Source organism: Magnolia sinica, chromosome 6, assembly GCF_029962835.1.
Source record: "Magnolia sinica isolate HGM2019 chromosome 6, MsV1, whole genome shotgun sequence".
Lineage (NCBI taxonomy): Eukaryota > Viridiplantae > Streptophyta > Magnoliopsida > Magnoliales > Magnoliaceae > Magnolia > Magnolia sinica.
In genome coordinates this window covers 102681472-102699658 of record NC_080578.1, presented here as the reverse complement: position 1 = coordinate 102699658, position 18187 = coordinate 102681472, and the positions used below count along the sequence as shown (strand labels likewise).

General features: G+C 39.4%; 1 protein-coding gene across 4 annotated transcripts; it reads left to right on the top strand.

Annotated features, from left to right (window-relative positions):
• Positions 1 to 17912, top strand: LOC131249342 (uncharacterized). 4 transcript variants are annotated; one of them, XM_058250027.1, is made up of 10 exons: positions 13 to 322; positions 2737 to 2804; positions 4756 to 4852; positions 4970 to 5098; positions 9753 to 9861; positions 9975 to 10119; positions 11859 to 11901; positions 12552 to 12725; positions 16918 to 17047; positions 17180 to 17912. In XM_058250027.1, exons 1-9 carry the CDS (start codon positions 146 to 148, stop codon positions 17023 to 17025), a joined length of 1050 nt encoding a protein of 349 aa, XP_058106010.1. In that variant the 5' UTR covers positions 13 to 145; the 3' UTR covers positions 17026 to 17047; positions 17180 to 17912. The 4 variants fall into 4 exon arrangements, with proteins under 4 accessions (XP_058106011.1, XP_058106008.1, XP_058106010.1 ...); XM_058250026.1 differs by having other exon boundaries at positions 16 to 322; positions 17174 to 17912; XM_058250025.1 differs by lacking the exons at positions 16918 to 17047; positions 17180 to 17912 and adding an exon at positions 16151 to 16874 and having other exon boundaries at positions 5 to 322.
• Positions 17913 to 18187: the final 275 nt, after the last annotated feature.

The window sequence follows — 18187 nt, the reverse complement described above, 5'->3', positions numbered from 1 at the left end:
ACCGTGTCATCTTACGAGTTTGTACGATTTCGGAGCGCCTTCGTATCAACCTTCAAACCCGGCCAGAGTATCAAATAACCCCCCATCCCCCCAAGAGGAAGAAGAACGCCCCGCCCGCATTAGGCCTTTTGTTCGATAGAACATCATGCTCCGTCTGCCTCAGACGCTTTTCCTTCCTTCTCTCCCCGCCCTTGCATTCGCCGCTCGAGCAGCATCATCATCAACGTCGTCTCTAAGCTTTCTTCATCGACGCTTCTCTTCTTCGCGCTCGTGCAAAGCCGGAGAAACCTCAGACCCTACCTCTGATGAATCTTCAAAATCCGTACCTCTCTCTCTCTCTCTCTCTCTCTCTCTCTCTCTGTCTCTCTGCAGCCCTAAGCTCTACGGTGCTCGCTGTCATATAAGTGTTATATCTACTCTGTCTATCCGTTTGGCCATGTAAGTTGGGTTACTGGGAGTAAGTCACTTCAAGGTGGTGTTTGGGGGAGGAAATTCAGTTGCGGGCGAAGCTCCAGCCATTGAAGAAGCTGCCCTCTATCTCTCTCCCCCTCTGCAATTCATTTATTTATTTATTATTATTATTATTATTTGTTCTTGCATTTGAATCGGGCCCCAATTCAGTGAGGCTGTGACAGTGGGCCCCACACAAGATATGCTTGCGTACTGAGTAAACTCTGTGGGCCCCACTGTTATGCATGTGTCTTATTCACACTGTCCATCCGTTTTACCGGCGCATTTCAGGGCATGAGCCCAAAATTGAAGCATATCCAAAGCTCAAGTGGGCCACACCACAGGAAACAGTGGGATAATGACATCCACCATTGAAACCTTCCTAGGGCCCACAGTGATGTTTATTTTTCATCCAACCTGTTCATAAATATCAGCTTGATCCAAAACTTCTTTAGCCATTTGGTCCCCAAGAAATTTTCAATGGTAGGCGTTCAATTCCCACTTTTTTCTGTGGTGTGGCCTACTTGAGCTTTGGATATGCTTCGATTTTGGGATCATGTCCTAAAATGTGCTAGTGAAATGGATGGACGGCCTGAATAAAACACATGCATCACGGTGGGCCCCATAGAATTTACTCGGTATGCAATCTATGCCCGTTTTGTATATCTACGCCATCCATCAGATTTACCAGCTCATTTTAGGGAATGGGCCCAAAAATGAAGTAGATACAAATTTCAGGTGGGCCACACCACAAGAAACGGTGTTGATTGAATGCCCACCATTAAAAACTTCCTAGGTCCCACTGTAATGTTTATTTGCCATCCAACCTGTTGATGAGGTCACATGACTTGGATGAAGGGAAAACACAATATCAGTTTGATCCAAAACTTTTGTGACCCACATGAAGTTTTTATTGATGGGCATTCAATCACCACTGTTTCCTATGGTGTGGCCCACCTGAGCTTGGGATCTTCTTCATTTCCTCCCCTTCCCCAGCAGCTCAGGCTTCTCCATTCGTCTGCCCCCCCTCCCAAATATATATATATATCTGTTTTAGTTGGCTGGCAGCTAGAAATCGGATCTTAACTATTGACAATTTGAGAAAGAGAGCTATGCAACTTGTTAATATATGCCTTTGTTGCATGAGTAGTGATGAGTTTGTGGATCATCTCCTAGTGCTCTGCCCTTTCATTTCCCAGATTTGGCGGGACTTCTTTATCAGGTTCAATGTTAGTGGATGTATTCCGAACTCTGCTTCTTCTATGCTAGCATATTGGCATGGTTTTAAGATGGGCAAAATCAAATCCCGTATCTGGAGGATGGCTATTCTCGCCATTTGGTGGGCTGTTTGGAAGGAAAGAAATGATAGATGTTTCAATGACATTCAGACCTCGGCTCAAGCAGTGGGTTCATTTGCAAAATATCTGATTATAGAATGGGTGGTTAATGTAATGGGTCTTAAGGACTATAATCTTCTGTTTTTAGGTTTGTAGGCTTTCGGTTCTGCTATCTCAGCAGGCCCTGTTTGTATGCTCTTTCTCTTTTTTAATATATTGCCGTTACTTCTAAAAATAAAAATAAAATTGAGCTGGCAAAACTGATGAATGGTGTGGATATATAAAACATACATCAAGGTAAACCCCACAATCACGGCCTTTGGTCCATTTATTTTATTAATTTTTATTTCCTTCCATCTATCAAACTGTTGAAAATATGGGTCCCATCGTGGATGAAGTGTAGCCAAAAGCAATCAAATGTCTGGTCCTTTTGATGGTTGGAAAGCTGCTATGCCTTTATCTCACCCCTCTTTGGTTCTATTGTGTCTTGTTATTCCTTTTCTTCTCAATAAAATGTCTCCTTATAGAAGTAAATACAAATCCAAAAAGGGTCCACCACAGGTTAGTGGATTCACAGGATTTTAGTTTAGTGACATGCAACCTGCTTTAAGTCGTTTCTTTTTCTAATTCATGATTTTAGGTGCTCCGTACATGATATACTTATACTTCTTCAATCTGTTCATTGCGTTTACAATTAACGGCACCATTAACTATGATAAAATAGACAATTTCAAATGTTTTCTTATGCATGCAAGGCTCAAATTTTTTGGTCTAGCAGTTGAAGACAAACCCATGGTTATTTGAGCAAGATGTTGATATGGCTTGATTGATTGTGGGGATTCATGGAACTATGAAAATGTAGATGAAAAGTGTTATGCAGTTCTTTCGAATCTGGGAGTTTCTGCTTTTAAAATATTTACCTTATTGTTGTTGTCTGACAAATTTGCAGGGTCCTTTGAGATCTGGTTTGTATCTTGTAGCCACACCAATCGGCAATCTTGAAGACATCACCTTGCGGTATGTGGTTAAACTTTGACAAGCAATAATTGCAATTTGGATATATTTATGCTTGCTCACCTGGGAACCGGTTCTCACGAGAACTTGTGGGCACTTTTTGAAAACTCATCTCACATTATGTGTATATGTAATCCGAACGGTCCACTAGATGAGTCACCTCATAAAACCCCTACAGCCCAAAACTTAGCCCGATCCAATAATCTAGTGGGCCATAGTGAAGTGAGAGGCAAATCAAAGGAAGAAATTACCTCTCGCTTTGTTATGGCCCACCAGGTTTTTAGATCAGACTAACTTCTGAGCTGTGGGGGTTTTATGAGGTGATTCATCCAATGGACCATTTGGTTCCCATGTGAACATTTCACCACACACACACACACACACACACACAGGGAGGGGGAGGGGGAGTGAGGGAGGGAGGGAGGGTTTTGTGGGGTTTAATATAGAGCTTCACCCCAATGAGAAGAATGCCCTTTCCTTTGCTTAAAAACCCATCTAATTTCCTTATATATTGCGCCTTTCAAAAAAAAAAAATCCTTTTATATTGCATAGTTTAATTATCTCCAATAACTAAATGTGGCAGAATTTTCCCTATAGCAACTCTCATTATATATTGTAGAGGTGTGCATGTATACATATACACATGACACTTGTTGAACTTGCTGTTTTGTGTTTCCAATCTCTTCACCTTCACAATAATCAATGTAAATAATTTATTGTCCTGATTTTCCGATTTTATGAAATATGACACAATGCATTACATATTATTGGCTGGTGTTAACTTTAGATGGATTTGGAAAGAGAAACCTGTTAACTTATTAGGCTACTGGAGACATGTATACAGAATCAGAAGGGTCATAGTGCTTGCAAGTAAATTGACAAGTATACGTCAATGTACAATACACACATTTCTGGCAATATATTTACAAATGTGTCATATTACCTTCCCAAAATTTGAGCCACGATGAGATGAGTGGTAGTCAGATGATGTAGGATGATAGGTAGATCATATGAAGAAGAAGAGGAAAGAAGAAATTGAAGAATTAGGATTGACAGATAAGATCAGAGCCTGTTTGGATGCCGAGCAAAAATGAGCTCACGTCATTAATGCCCGAAAACTGTTATTTGGTAGCTGGCAGATATCGTCTAGCTATTGTTCAACCAAGAAAAGAATGGACAATCCAGATTTCATGTAATATTTTGGCCTCCGTGGTGATTATTTTAGGCAGATTTTTAGGTCTAGGGTGTGATCCAGTATGACACACTTGATAACCAGTTTGGATCGTTGACATGTCTGCCACATTCATAGTTCTAAATATTGGTATTTGGGGGCATATCAGCACGGCTTAATACCAATACAATATGGGAGTATCGTATCCGTATATCCCCATATTGGACCGTATCAGTGAAATTCTTTCATCATCATCATCTAAGCCTTATCCCAATTAATTGGGGTTGGCAAATCACGCCTTCTAGTTGAAATTATTTGTTAAGAAAAAAAATTGCCGAAAATATCTGAAAATGCAAAAAAATGGGAATTCAAGAAAATACTATTTTGGTGTTTTGGACATGTACTTCATGTTGTATCAGGCCATTCTTTTATAAGATTGTTGTATGTCAACTTGACTTGTTGAAAGTCAATGACCCAGTTGAACACAAATCAAGCATGATTTGGTGGATTAGGGCCCCTTACATTGAAACGCAAAAAAAAGAAGATTGAAATACAAAAAAAAATGTTAGTTGATCTTTCCATCCTTCTGAATAATAGGGCCAAGGTAATGAAACAATTTTCTTTGAGGAATCTCCGGAAACAAATTGCTATCAGGAATCTTGCCTCCTAGGATATTTATGGCTATTCTTTTGGGGCGCAAGTGCCAACATTGTTTCTATTATTTTTCCTATGAACATGGATTCCTGTTTCTCTCACCTGCTCACCTCGAGTTTGCTGATGCAGTGCATTGCGCATCTTAAGATCAGCAGATGTGATACTTTCAGAAGATACAAGACATTCAGGGAAGTTGCTGCAGCACTACAATATAAAGACTCCCCTCGTGAGTTTTCTGTTTCGTTAGTTGTTCTCTTTATTGGCTCTGCTAAAATTTAATCTATGGAGTGCTTGTTATCCTTTCCCTATTTCTCTTTTTGAACCATCTGGTTTAGATTTTCAGCTGAGTTACCACAAATTCAATGAATCTCAACGTGAAACAACTATCCTTAAGAGGCTGCAACAAGGTGGTGTCATTGCCTTGATCAGCGATGCAGGGACACCAGGCATCAGTGACCCTGGCATGGAACTGGTATGCATTTGTCACACCTAGTCTTTCCTGGAAACTCTGCTATCATTGTGATACAAAGAAAAAAAAACTGCACGCAACATACTGCCTACCTGCTGATATGTTGTATGCTTTATGAGGGTTTAAACTAGTGCATATGCTAATCCCTCTGTCACCGTGTGTAAGTTAAGCTGAGTTTCTGGGGCTCACATGTAAATGCTTTGCTCAGCAATGCTCATACCAATTTTACCTTTCACTGTGCACAGTAGAACTTATTATTTTCTTTCATCTTCTTTACTTTAGCAGTGTTGTTGGCTTATACTCGATGTGCATGGATCCATTCCATTCTTCATTTGCTTTGCTTGCTGTTATTATAGCTGTTTTTACTTGTCATGCCAATTTGTATTTGGGAAGCATCCCTCTTTTGTAACTTCTAGTTACTAACAATACTTGGATATTTTATTCTTCAAAAAAATATAAAAAAATACTTGAATATTTTGAGAGGACACCAAATTTAGAATTGATGATTTAATCCCTATTAGAATTCTTTTCTGGTGCTGAACTGCGAAGACATCTTCCAATTGGATCTTGTACCTATGTGCTGTGATGGCACACGTGGTGGCATGTGCCATGGCTGCGAGTTCACCACATTCTTTGCTGCAATTTTTGTACTCCCAGGTCTCATTAGCAGGTGAATAGAGCCATCAACTTGAGAAGGAAAAAAAATTTGAAACTGTGCAAGTTCACAACCACTTCTAAAATAGTGGTGACTCGTCCTCCTCACAGGTGGGACTCATGTACATCTAACCCCACCATTCAAATTGTGTGGCACATTGTGGAAGGAGCATATCTCTAAAATAACACCAATAAACTAATCCTAACCTAATCGTCTGATTCATGCCTGGCTCCCGAATCGAAGTAGTTCCTCGAGGAATCTTTCTAGTCAAATCCAGTCTTTCTTCCTCGCCAGGGTCCGTCTCTGCAGCCAGAAGTGGTGGGGCAACCGATCATTCGTGATTGAGTCGAGTAGTTGAGTCTATCGCGGAGGAATTCATTCATGGATTGGCGGGCGCACAAACAAACGACTATTGAAACTGAGTGGATTTGTATCTCTCTGTCGTAGTTGAGTTGAAACAGGGTTCAAAATATATTGCAGAGAGGACGACAGCTGCAGAAAGTTGCAGCGATTTGCTAGGAATGGTAGAGAAGTTGCAAAGATTTTAGGCGGTTGAAAGTAAACAAGGGATCAAACCTCTTTGATAGCAAATAATGCAAACTAGTGTCCAAAGGAAACTAATTGCAGAATGTTGCAAGTTGTGTAACAGATTTGCAGCACAAGAATCACCACAAAGTACATCAACAACAGTCACATACAAGAAAGATTTGCAACTGATCATCATTTAGCTTTCTGCTTTCTTCCGCCCCCCCCCCCCCCCCCACACACACACACAGAGGGAGGGAGGGAGCGAGAGAGATTTACAACTGATCATCATTTAGTTTCTGCTTTCTTTCCCCAACCCCCAGCACCCACCCACACACACGCAGAGGGTATTGAAGTTAAACAGTAAACTAGAGGAATGCAAGTGAAAGCAAAAACATAACATGAGCGGGAGGTTAGCTGACATCAGTGCTAGAAGCAAACCCTTTGCAACTGTTTGTTTTGCTGAAGAGAAGTCCTGGAAAATGCTTTCCTTTGCATTTGCAATGGTTTGGTTTGCAATCCCACAAAGGGAAATCTTTTTCCCTCCAAAATTGTCATTTAAAACATCACATCAGAAGCAAACTCTTTTCCCTCTATTTGGCTGCTGAAGAAAAGGTTGTACTCTTGTTGAGGAGGGGAAAGCAAATGCAAACTCTTTGCTACAACATCCTTAGCTTCCAAACAGTGGCAAATGTCTTGTCGATGCAAACTGGTTGCATTCTATCTAAACAGGCCCTAAATTCCAACAACTAAGGGAAAGACTTCTAAAGCTACTAAACTAGTAAACTTGCCATAATATAGTGAATAAGTTTTATAGGAACTGTATAAACACCCATATGGTCGTGCAGACAGCCATATATGCCCATACAATTGTGCATATCCTTCCAGATGCACAAGTTATTTATTAAAAAAAAGATATACATTTTTTTAAAAACTTTTTGCATATGCATGGAAATTAGCACATAAATTGTTTCTAAGCAGGCCGGATACATGTGACCAAGTGGGGTCCACTTTGGGTCCCTTCACACGTGGGTTGGAGATTTGGCTGTATCAACCTCCAAGCTAATTCCCACCACCATTCCTACTTATTCTAGGTCCAAGTCAATCTCCACAACAAATTGCTTTGGCTTTTGACACCATAACACCGATGACAATATTTCACATATCCTCTTTCAACCATAGGACTAAGTAGGGTAGGATATAGACTAAGTTGGACATCCATGGTTAGCAATAAAGATGACAAGCCCTGAACTTTGTGAAGCAATCTATTATTCTTTGTCAAAAGCATAAAAAAACCTAGAGAATCTAAATATTGGCATGGGGCCTTATCTTTCCCAGTGAAAGGGCCTCCTAGGGAAAAATTTGATTGTCATTGAACAAAATAAAAGGAAAGAGAAAAACAAGAGAGACTTATATTAAGAGAAGGGTTGGGGCACTCTTACTAGATTAAAACTCCCAGGTGCACAAGGTGCTACACTGCTTCACAGTCTCCATATTAGTCTAAATGACTAGGCCCCCTTTCTATAGATAGGAATTACAACCCACTTTACCAAGTATCCAATCTGCTGAACATGCAAGGCAATAAACTTAAGAAGCAACACAATAAAGTGGACTTTTTTATATACTCACCCGCAAACTCAGCATGGTGAGATTTGAGATCTTCAATTGCAACTTGTCTTTAGATTGAGTTTTCTACATCTATTGAATCTTCTGTTAAAGTAGTGGGTCATGGCCAAACTTGATAATCATCGAGCCATCAAACCATCATTCACATGCACAATCATCTTAAAGACAGAAATACAATATTGCACAAGTGAGTGAACTATACTCACAATTGGTGGGGGCTACACCCATAATGTCATCCAAAGACACCAGTGAGATATTGCACAATTGGTGAATGAACTATACCAACATTTACATTAGATTTATTAAGGAAGAATCACTCAAATGGAAAAAGAAGGCTCCAATATCGGTTTGAAACCCTCCATGTTAGGTTGGGTTGAGCATCATGTCAAATAGTTTGCGCGCATCAAGCAAAAACTAGTTGTAGGATGTCCGCTTAGCAACTGAACAGAAATGACGGTGAGTGTGCAGCAAAGAGGTAGCCATAGTGAAACCGTCGGGCATTGCAATGAGCATCATCAAAACCCTCACTCCCAACAACAACTAAACACTAATACCATTATTCCACCACCACCACCACCAACTACTATTACTACAACCCTCTAGAGCTTGGAGGCATGCCATCATCGACTTTGGAGATATGCCCACAGGGAGCAACACTCGGCAACACCCATAACGCTCAAGAAACCAAACATTAGGGCCAACGGATGGGCAAACCACCAAATACAGTATGAATGGGATCTATCTGAAAGGGGGATCTATCTGACACCATCTTAAACAAAACCGTTAAGTTTAACAAAAATTAAAGAGAAAAACGAGAGAGATTTGCATTGGAGGTTGGGGCACCTAGGCGCCCAAGGTGCTACGTTGCTTACATGCTCGGTACTCCACACTAGATTCCATGACTTGAGCCCCTTTTATATCGATAGGAGTTACAATCCACTTTCCCACATGTGAGACATGCCCACAGGGAGCAACACTTGGGAACACCCATAACGCTCAAGAAACCAAACATTAGGGCCAACGGATGGGCAAACCACCAAATATAGTATGAATGGGATCTATCTGTAAGGGGGATCTATTTGACACCATCTTAAACAAAACCGTTAAGTTTAACAAAAAGTAAAGAAAAGAGAAAAACGAGAGAGATTTGCATTGGGTGTTGGGGCACCTAGGTGCCCAAGGTGCTACGTTGCTTACATGCTCGGTGCTCCACACTAGATCCCATGATTTGAGCCCCTTTTATATAGGTTGGAGTTACAATACAATCCACTTTCCCACATGTATCCAATGTGTGACTAAATTCATTAAGATATAACATCAGAAACTACACAATAAAAGTGATAGTTCTATTATCGCAACTCAGTGATATCCCCGGTTAATACTGTCAATAAACCATGAGTGTGTCATGTGATTTTAAATATAAGGCTAGCAATTGTATGTAAAAGTGTAAGCTGTAAATATTTCGTATGTTTTCAAATAACAACTAATGCATGTGAACCTTTTTATTGGAACAAAGAAAGCAATGTGGAGTCTATTTATTTAAAGTAAGAAATGTAACCCCACTAAATTGGATGGGTTAAAAAAAGGAAAGATTTGAAACTTCTTGTTGCCAAATTTAACATTTTGGCCAATCTTCTGATTATTTTCACATAACAAATGATGGTCTATCTTGTTTAAATTAGCCATCAATACTTAGCTACTATATATATATATATTATGACGACAGGGTGTCCCCGCTCCCTTTTGAGGCGAGACTATTCCCTGGGCCATCTGCAATCTTAACACAATCTAAATATGCAACTGAAAATTTGAAAAATATTTCATTGAAGTTCTCTTCCAATCTTAATGCAGGCAAAGTTATGTGTAAATGAGAACATTCCCGTTGTTCCTATCCCTGGGCCATCTGCTTTGGTGGCTGCTCTTTCTGCCTCAGGGTTATCAACTGATGAGTTCAAATTTGGTAATATACTTGGGAATTCATTATGTTCATATTAGAAATGGCCAAACTTCTGGTGAGGACGGTCGATAAACTTGGGGGGGTTATTGATGGCTAATTTCATTTTATTCTTACAGTTGGATTTCTTTCTAAAAATGCGGGAACAAGAAGACAACAAATGATGGTTTCTGCTAATGATAGTGCAACACAAATATTCTTTGTTCCTCCACATAAGCTCCTACAGTTCCTTGAAGAAGCTTCCCCAATCTTTTGTGACTCAAGGTAAATGATAAATGAAAAAAATACTGATATACATTATACCTAGATGGTAATGCATAGTTATATTTTTGGACCAAAAGTGATTCTCTGGTTGCTAGATTAAGGTAAAGGATTGATAAAACTCTGTTTTACATTATTCTTGGATGGTAATGCATATTAATTTGTATGTTTGGACCATAATTGATTATTTGGTTGCTAGAATCTCTATTTCTTCTTTCTTTTAATCAAAATAAGAAGAAATATACGTTTCATTTGCTGAAAATTAATTAGGGTAGTTTTGAAGTTATTGTGAAAGTAAATGGACATAATTTGCCTTTTGTCAGTAAATGGACATAATTTGTCTTTTGTCCTCTCGCATCAGCAACACAAATGGCCTTTTCAATAAGAAGGAAATATTTGAATGATACACTAGAGTCTAGGAAAGAAGCAAAAGCTGCAAGGCTTTAATGAAAAGAATGTAAGACCTCAATGATGGTGGAAGTCAAATGTGATCCGTAATTGCTATTGTGATTGAGAAGCGAAACAGATTTTAATGATCTTGTCTCTCTTATGTTCTCATCCACAGCAACATCCATTTCAGCAATACTCATCCTATGGGCATCATGTTCCTTGACTGCTCAACGTTGTGCCATAAAGCATGGTTGGTTTTACAGCTATACCATAAAATTTCCCCCTTTTTTGATTGGTATGCATCAATCACATCAAACTCTATAGGAACATCTCCACTTCATCTACTCAGCTGTAGTTCTATGAGAAACATCCTTGAGAATCTCTCTGCTCTCATGAATTATCAACCCCTTAACAATCCTCACTAATTACATGTTTCCACTCCTATTGTCACTAAAATTGCATTCCATATACTCTGTTTTAGTCCGACTGATTTTAAAGCTTTCTTCCATAGATCTCTAGCTTCGCATTTACCCCCTCACGTCTTGGCTATCAAACTATGTCATCTACAAACAACATACACCATGGGACCCTCTTCTAAATGCCTTGTTGGGTGATGCATATTGGTGGAAAATGCATATATGCGGTTTGTTTTTAAAATATATTTGGTGAGTGTTGATTCATGTGAGAAATTTATATGTTCACGAGTGTTGGCTGATTTACTGATTGGCCACAATATTTCCTTCTTTTAAATTTGTTTTTAGAAGTGCGTGTGCTCTCTCTCTCTCTCTCTCTCTCTCTCTCTCTCTCTCTCAAGAATACATATATTTCTCTATATTTCCATTTTCTAGAAAACTTTTTGATTATTGAGATATAAGACAGACAGACACACACACACACACTGTTTGTTTTTAAAATATATGTTGATGAATGTTAATTCATGTGAAAAATTTATATGTTCCCGATTGTTGGTTGATCTACTGATTGGCCACAATATTTCTTTCTTTTTAAATTATTTAAAAATTAATAGAAAACAAGATCTGTTTGTTTTTCAATATAATATCTTATATGGTTATATCATTTATGTAAGAAATAATTTATGAAATAGGTTGATCTAATTGTCTAGCGAGCTTTTATATACAGAAGTAATGTGCGGTTAACAAAAAAATGACCAGCAGTCCATGTCCAGTGTACTAAATGTGTGAATAGGTTAGATTTGCTTCACTATGCAAGAGATTGCCTGTTCGAACAGGCAACATTTTCCCGTTTCCACTCATAGTTTGTGATTTTAGGACAGTAAGAGCTGAAAAGCTGTTAAATTTTTTTGACAATGGCCACTATTTGCACATTTTCAGGCAATGTGTCATTGCTCGCGAGATGACAAAACTTCATGAACAGGTATTGCTACAACACACACACTGACACCATTTCTAGTCCTAGTGTTTCACTTGATTTTGGGAATCTGCGATGCATTATTAAATCACCACAACCAATAGCTTGCAAACTCTATATTTGGACATAATCCTTGCACAATTATTGTTGGCTCTATTACTCAAAAGAGGATCAGTCGTAAACATCTTCCTCACTACAGTGCTCCTGTCCTGCAGTGCTTCCATAGTGAAATGCATGGTATCTTTATTCTCAAAACTCATATGTGACATGAAAGAATTCCTCAGTATTGTCTCTTTACAGAACAGAGGGGCACACAGAGACTGGTGGACCATGTTCTAGACTGTCCCCCATATGGATGGTCCAAAAGCTGCACTGGTTGTGCCTTTCTGAATATGAGCCATTACCAGATTTTTTTTCCAGCTGTCCATTTGTTTGACACTGCTCATATGGTGAGGTCTTTGTGTTGTAAAATTCCCTCCATCTAGCTTACCCATGGTGGAGGTCCACCCTACGCCACATCTAGGTGGAGGTGTTGTGCCTAATGTGAAGCTGATTCAACACACAACATACACTAATATAGATTACTTTGTTCTTGATTATGGCTGTAATCAGCTGCATCCTAGTGTGTGTTCACTAATATAGATTACTTATGTTAGTTTTGGCGGGGGACTTTGGGGGAAGCAAAAGAAGCATTTTCAAATCAGCAGCCAAAGGGAGAGATCACACTCTTAATAGAAGGAAAAGAAAATTCTGTTGATGAAGTTCCATCGGAAACTCAACTTGAGCATGATTTGAGAGATTTAATCTCCAATGGTCAGAGTCTCTCCATGGTAATTGAGATTTTGAGCCCATGAAATATTTTGTACCATGTCTCATAATATTATCTTACATTTCATCTAGTGTTGAACATGTGCAGTTCTAAATATTCATTTCATTTTTGTAAAACTTTGAGAAGTCGACGAAGCCACACATGCATGCTAGATGATTGTTCATTTCATCTTAAGAACCTCAAACAGGGTAACTTATTCTCTTATCTTATTATTATTATTATTATAAAACAGATCAACTGAAAATTTTATGATTATTTTGTCAGTCTATATTGCAGTTTGACTTCCCTACCATTTACCATGTTGCGTCCACTTTTTTATATGTAAGCTATAGCTTAGCCAGATCTAAAACTATGCCATTGTGTTTTAAACTAGGGACTTCTCCTCAATCCAACTGACATAGCATAGTCACGTTTTTTTTTTTTACCAATAAGAAAATTGCATATTTACGTGGAACTAAGTTGACTTTGTTGAGAATGGCCTCTGAGCAACAAGTCTAAACCATTGTATTTAAGATTATATTATCAATTATTTGGGCTGTACGATCCAACTTGAATAATGCGTAAAATTATTCAGAAAATTTTATTAAATCATTTTTTTATACCATAAATCACATGAGCCAAAACTTGATAGTATGTTCAAATCATGGACTACGATCCAATTGAATCGTAGAATCCAATTGTGACTCGATGAGTCACTATTCACGCCAAGTTTCCAGCGCATGAATTTGTGATCCTTTAAAAAAAAAAAATTAAAAAAAATCTCTTTTCTCCTGTTTTAGTTTTCAACTATAGTAAAGCTTCTTTTAGGCTTTGTAGCCCCTTTTGTGGTTTTGTTGACTTAGTGACAACTAACAAAGCTCTACTAGGACGGTAGAGCCAGTTTTGTCTAATTCTGGAGTTGCCACTAGCCCCTTTTATGATGGCTCGAGGACAGCCAAAATCCTTAGTCGTTACTCCAAACTATACAGTCTCTACTCAAGGAGAATGAATTTCCAGAAATAGATGATTTGCCCCAAAAGTAACAAAAGGAAAATGAGAAGTTGGAGGATTAGATGAAGAATTGAGAAAGAGAAAGGAGAATGTGGCGAATTCGCTCTCGAGTGGTCTTCCTCTTCCTCTGACTATCTTGGTGGCTTGATTTCCAACTTGGAATGAGCTTGAGCTAGAATTTGAACTCCTTGATGTGATGTTCTTGTCTTGCCAAGGAGGTCTTGTCTTGCTTTGGTCTTAAATGGGCATTGGGAGGATTAGGATTAGGATAAGGATAACAGTCAATGCAGTAAGCTGCACATGGGGTCTAGTAGATAATGTACTTCTTCATTAACTTCTTTCCCGCCTTGACGAACGCACTACTGTTGTACATCACAACTTGCACTGTATTCTTCAAGCCCACCTCTCTAATTTCAGAAGGTCATATGTAGGAATGATCCTTTATGTGATCGGATGATAGATTCGAAAAATACCGGCCGCCCTCTGTAGTAAACCATGAAGTTGATGATTGACATCTTCATGGGCCTCATCAACCCATCGTACATCAATGTCATCCCATGTCTCCCAGTTCTGGCTTAAGGCTCTCTACCCAAGCTTGCATCTCCTCGTACTCGTGGTCAATGTAGACCCCCAAGGTCTTCTATGGCATTGGAGGCTTTACGACTTGGCCAAAGTGTTGAACAATTTCAATTATATTATGGAAATGTGGGTTGGACGCTATGTGTGCTGGTGTGCAATGTTTTAAATATCGACGATATCATCTGATATATCCCACGAGGCCACAATATGTCTTGTATCCTACCTGTGCGATACGAAACTCACAGGCAGTGCTGATATTTCTCACATGTTCAATCCTGTAAGCATTTTCAATTTTCGATCCCTTTTTTGTTGTTGTTGAAATTATGTTAAATTAGTGTCAAATGGTTATAAATCCATTGGTTCTTCATGTTTTGCATGAAAAATAATGGAGTTTGAGCTTTGATTTCAATTTCAATTTCAATTGGTTCTCCATGTTCTTCATGATTTTTTTTTTTTTTTCGAAGCTTTCCTTCAACCAACTGTCAATTGAGACTAATTTTGAAGTATTTAGGAGTATTTGATGAAATGATCATCGCATACACTCTAATTTCGAAATTTGAGTGTAGGTGGTCTAATTTGGGGAAAATTCGGAAATTCTCCAATTTCTCCCAAATTGCTTGCAAATTGCAATGTTGCACTCCAAACATGCAATCAAGCATGTATGATGGCTGGTCTACTTATTTGTTAAGTCCTTGTCACTTCTCAGAAAATAAAAATAATTTTTAATTAAAAATTATTAAAATATATATATATTTTTTTCAAAAATTTCCTTCAACCAGCTGTCAATTGAGACTAATTTCGAAGTATTTAGGAGTGTTTGATGAAATGATAATCACATACACTCTAAATTTTATGCATTCAATTTGAATATAGTTGCATTAGTTCAGTCAGACAACACATAGCTTATATGACCCTATACAAAGGAAACATATTATGTGCACTTCTTTTTTGAGATGTTACAATTTAAAAGTGTGTATTAAGGTCTTTTTTAACAATCCCTGAAGCTTCATTGAAAAATTCAACTATTTTCCATTGGTTCCCCATGTTTTCCAAAAAGCATGATAAAGTATCCGATACAAACGATAAATCCTGTGCGATAACCGATATGTATCTGTATCCTAAGGACGCGATGTAATATGATACTGATGTTTCAAACATTGTTGGTGTGTGGCTCGAAATGAACTACCTGACCATAACACTCCCCATATAGTTTCACTAAGTCCTCCCCTGCTCCATAAATCTTTCAATCTCCTTTGCTTTGCACCCGCAATGGATGCATTTGGAATATGGGCGCTTTGGATGCTGTGTAGGGTAGGCCCGCCTAAACTAAAACCACCACCCCTTACTGCTGCCCTCACCCCTTCACTTCTCCCACTAACCTCATGTTTAGAGGCCCCAAACGTTGGCGTTAATCTCCTCAAGCTGTCACCTTTGCTTCCTATCCAAAACCGATGCCAACAACTCGCGCATCGCTTGTCTGTACTCTATCCTTTCTCGCTCAGGAATACAATCCTTGGGATATGCCAAACCCACACCATCATCATCATCACCCAACTACTCAACAGTTTCTAGCCCTGTCGAGGAAACTTGTAACCCCTCCCTTATATCCCTCTCTCATGTTTGCTCCTTGCATGGCTTTCCCTCGCTCAGTACCTTCTTTATCTCCATTGTTATCTCCTTTGGAACACTTGGCAATCCTTCACATTTTTTTACCCCCCTGTCAAGTGTTCCTTCAACTGAGAACACCCCTATGCTCATAGTAATTGCATATGGTTCCAAATCTATTTTCCTCCATTAGCTGTCCATATCTCCACATGATGTCTCTTGTTTTTGTTTTTGTTTTTGTTTTTTTGAAAGATGAAGCAATTTATTAGGGCCGAAGGCCGAAGAAAAGAAAGACAACACAAAACAGAAAGGAAAAGAAAAACAACAACACAAAAATGGAAAATTACAAGACCCAAAACCCCAGCTCAGGACAAACTCAAGGCAGCCACTCAGATAACAAACAGAACACCTGATTGATCTCCCCATCTGAAGAACTACTCTGGTTCCGAAAGATACTATTGTTTCTTTCCAGCCAAATCGACCAAAGCATGGACAGAAGGGCAAGCCTCAATCTACGAGTAAAGCAACCACCCAAACCACCGTGCCATGAATGAAACTGAGCATCTGTTGGAGCAAGCGTAACCCTAGAGACACACCCCATCCAGGGCCAATGAAGAAATCACCGTTTGTGCGTCAGCAGTAGGACCCACACTGAAAAAGTATAGATTCCCTATGTGAAATGATGATTTTGTCCCTTTTACAGTAGATCCCATGCCTGACATACACACATGGTGTTTTTTTCATTGGTGCTGGATCAGGTGTGTCCAGCATTCTGCTGGATACAATCCACACACATCCAAGACTGCTTCTATTTGTTATCAAAGAATCAGCTGATTCACCCAGGACTGAAACCTGAACAAGTCAGCAAAACAACTCATCTGAGTCTGACTGGAACTTGCAAAAAATAAAAAATAAAAAACCAACTTTCAACAAACAGTTGGCCTTTTGTTTAATGCAAATTTAGTGTTTTGTCCCATTTTCTATTTCTTTAAACACGACATTCTTACGGGCTGATTTAGGCAGTGAAGTTGGTGTCTGAAGGAACATCTGTCAAAAGAAAAGCAGTTTATGCACTTGCGTTGAGGATGTTTGGAAAGCAAATCGAGGCTGAGGATTCTTCAAGTTAGGCTAATCGACTTGCTAGTAAAGGTGAGTATCTCTGTCTTCGTGCATCGTAGTTGTAAATCTCTCTATGTTCAGGTAACTTGGTTCTTATTTTATTTTCTTTTTCAAATATTTGAAATCTCACCTGCATGCTTTGTGCTGAAATCTTAGCTGCAGGAAGCTTTGAAGGTGAAGCTGGGGCTGATGTAGGTATAGTGGTGGGAAGACTGTTTGGAAATGTTAGAAAGTGCTAATGCCAAGCTGGAGCGGGAGAGCGAATATGAAGCTGGAGCAGATGGGGTATTAAGGTATTAGCTTTGCTAAGCGCATATGCATGTGCAATAAAGCTCATGTACATGCCACACGTGCTAGCATGGCACATAGGTGCAAGCAATCCACCCATCTGGTTGGTCCAACCATGTACATTTTTTCCCAAGAACAATCCTGGTCCACTAGGTTCTTTTTCAATCCTGGAACATGATACGCATTCTGCAAGACTTTTGAACTCCCTTTCATGGGTGAGATTGCGAGGTCACCCACGTGCTTCATGGTAGGGGTGCACATCGAACCGGTAGAACCGTGGAACCGGACCAGAACCGACCAAATGGTCCGGTTTGGTCCGGTTCTAGAGTGCACCGGTTCCGGTTCCAAAAATCAAAGAACCGATTACATCGGTTCGGTTCTTGGTTTGGAGGTAGGTAGAACTAAACCGAACTGAACCGAACCTGGAACCGAACTTGGAACCGAACTTGGAACCGAACCAGGAACCCTTTGATTGTTTCCATATTTGATTCATGATTTATGGTTTACAATGCACCATTTGATTGTTTCCATAAATGTATTTTAGCACACCTTGTACAGTATCTAAACCATTCATCAAATGGATCACAACACGAATGAACATGGGCAAGATTATAAAATAAAACATGCAATTGGGCTATATTTTAAAAAGCCCAAAACCCTGGAACCGATCCGGAACCGAACCGGTTTTAATGGTCCGGTTCCGGTTCGGTTCTAGGGTGCTAACGGTCCGATTCCGATTCCGAATATCCTAGAACCGTTGGGAACGGTTCGGTTCCGGTTTCATCCCAGAACCGGACCGAACCGGCCCGTGTGCACCCCTACTTCATGGGGTACGCTGAATTATCCGCGGTAGAACTTGGGATCGTCGATCTCTTCCTTAAA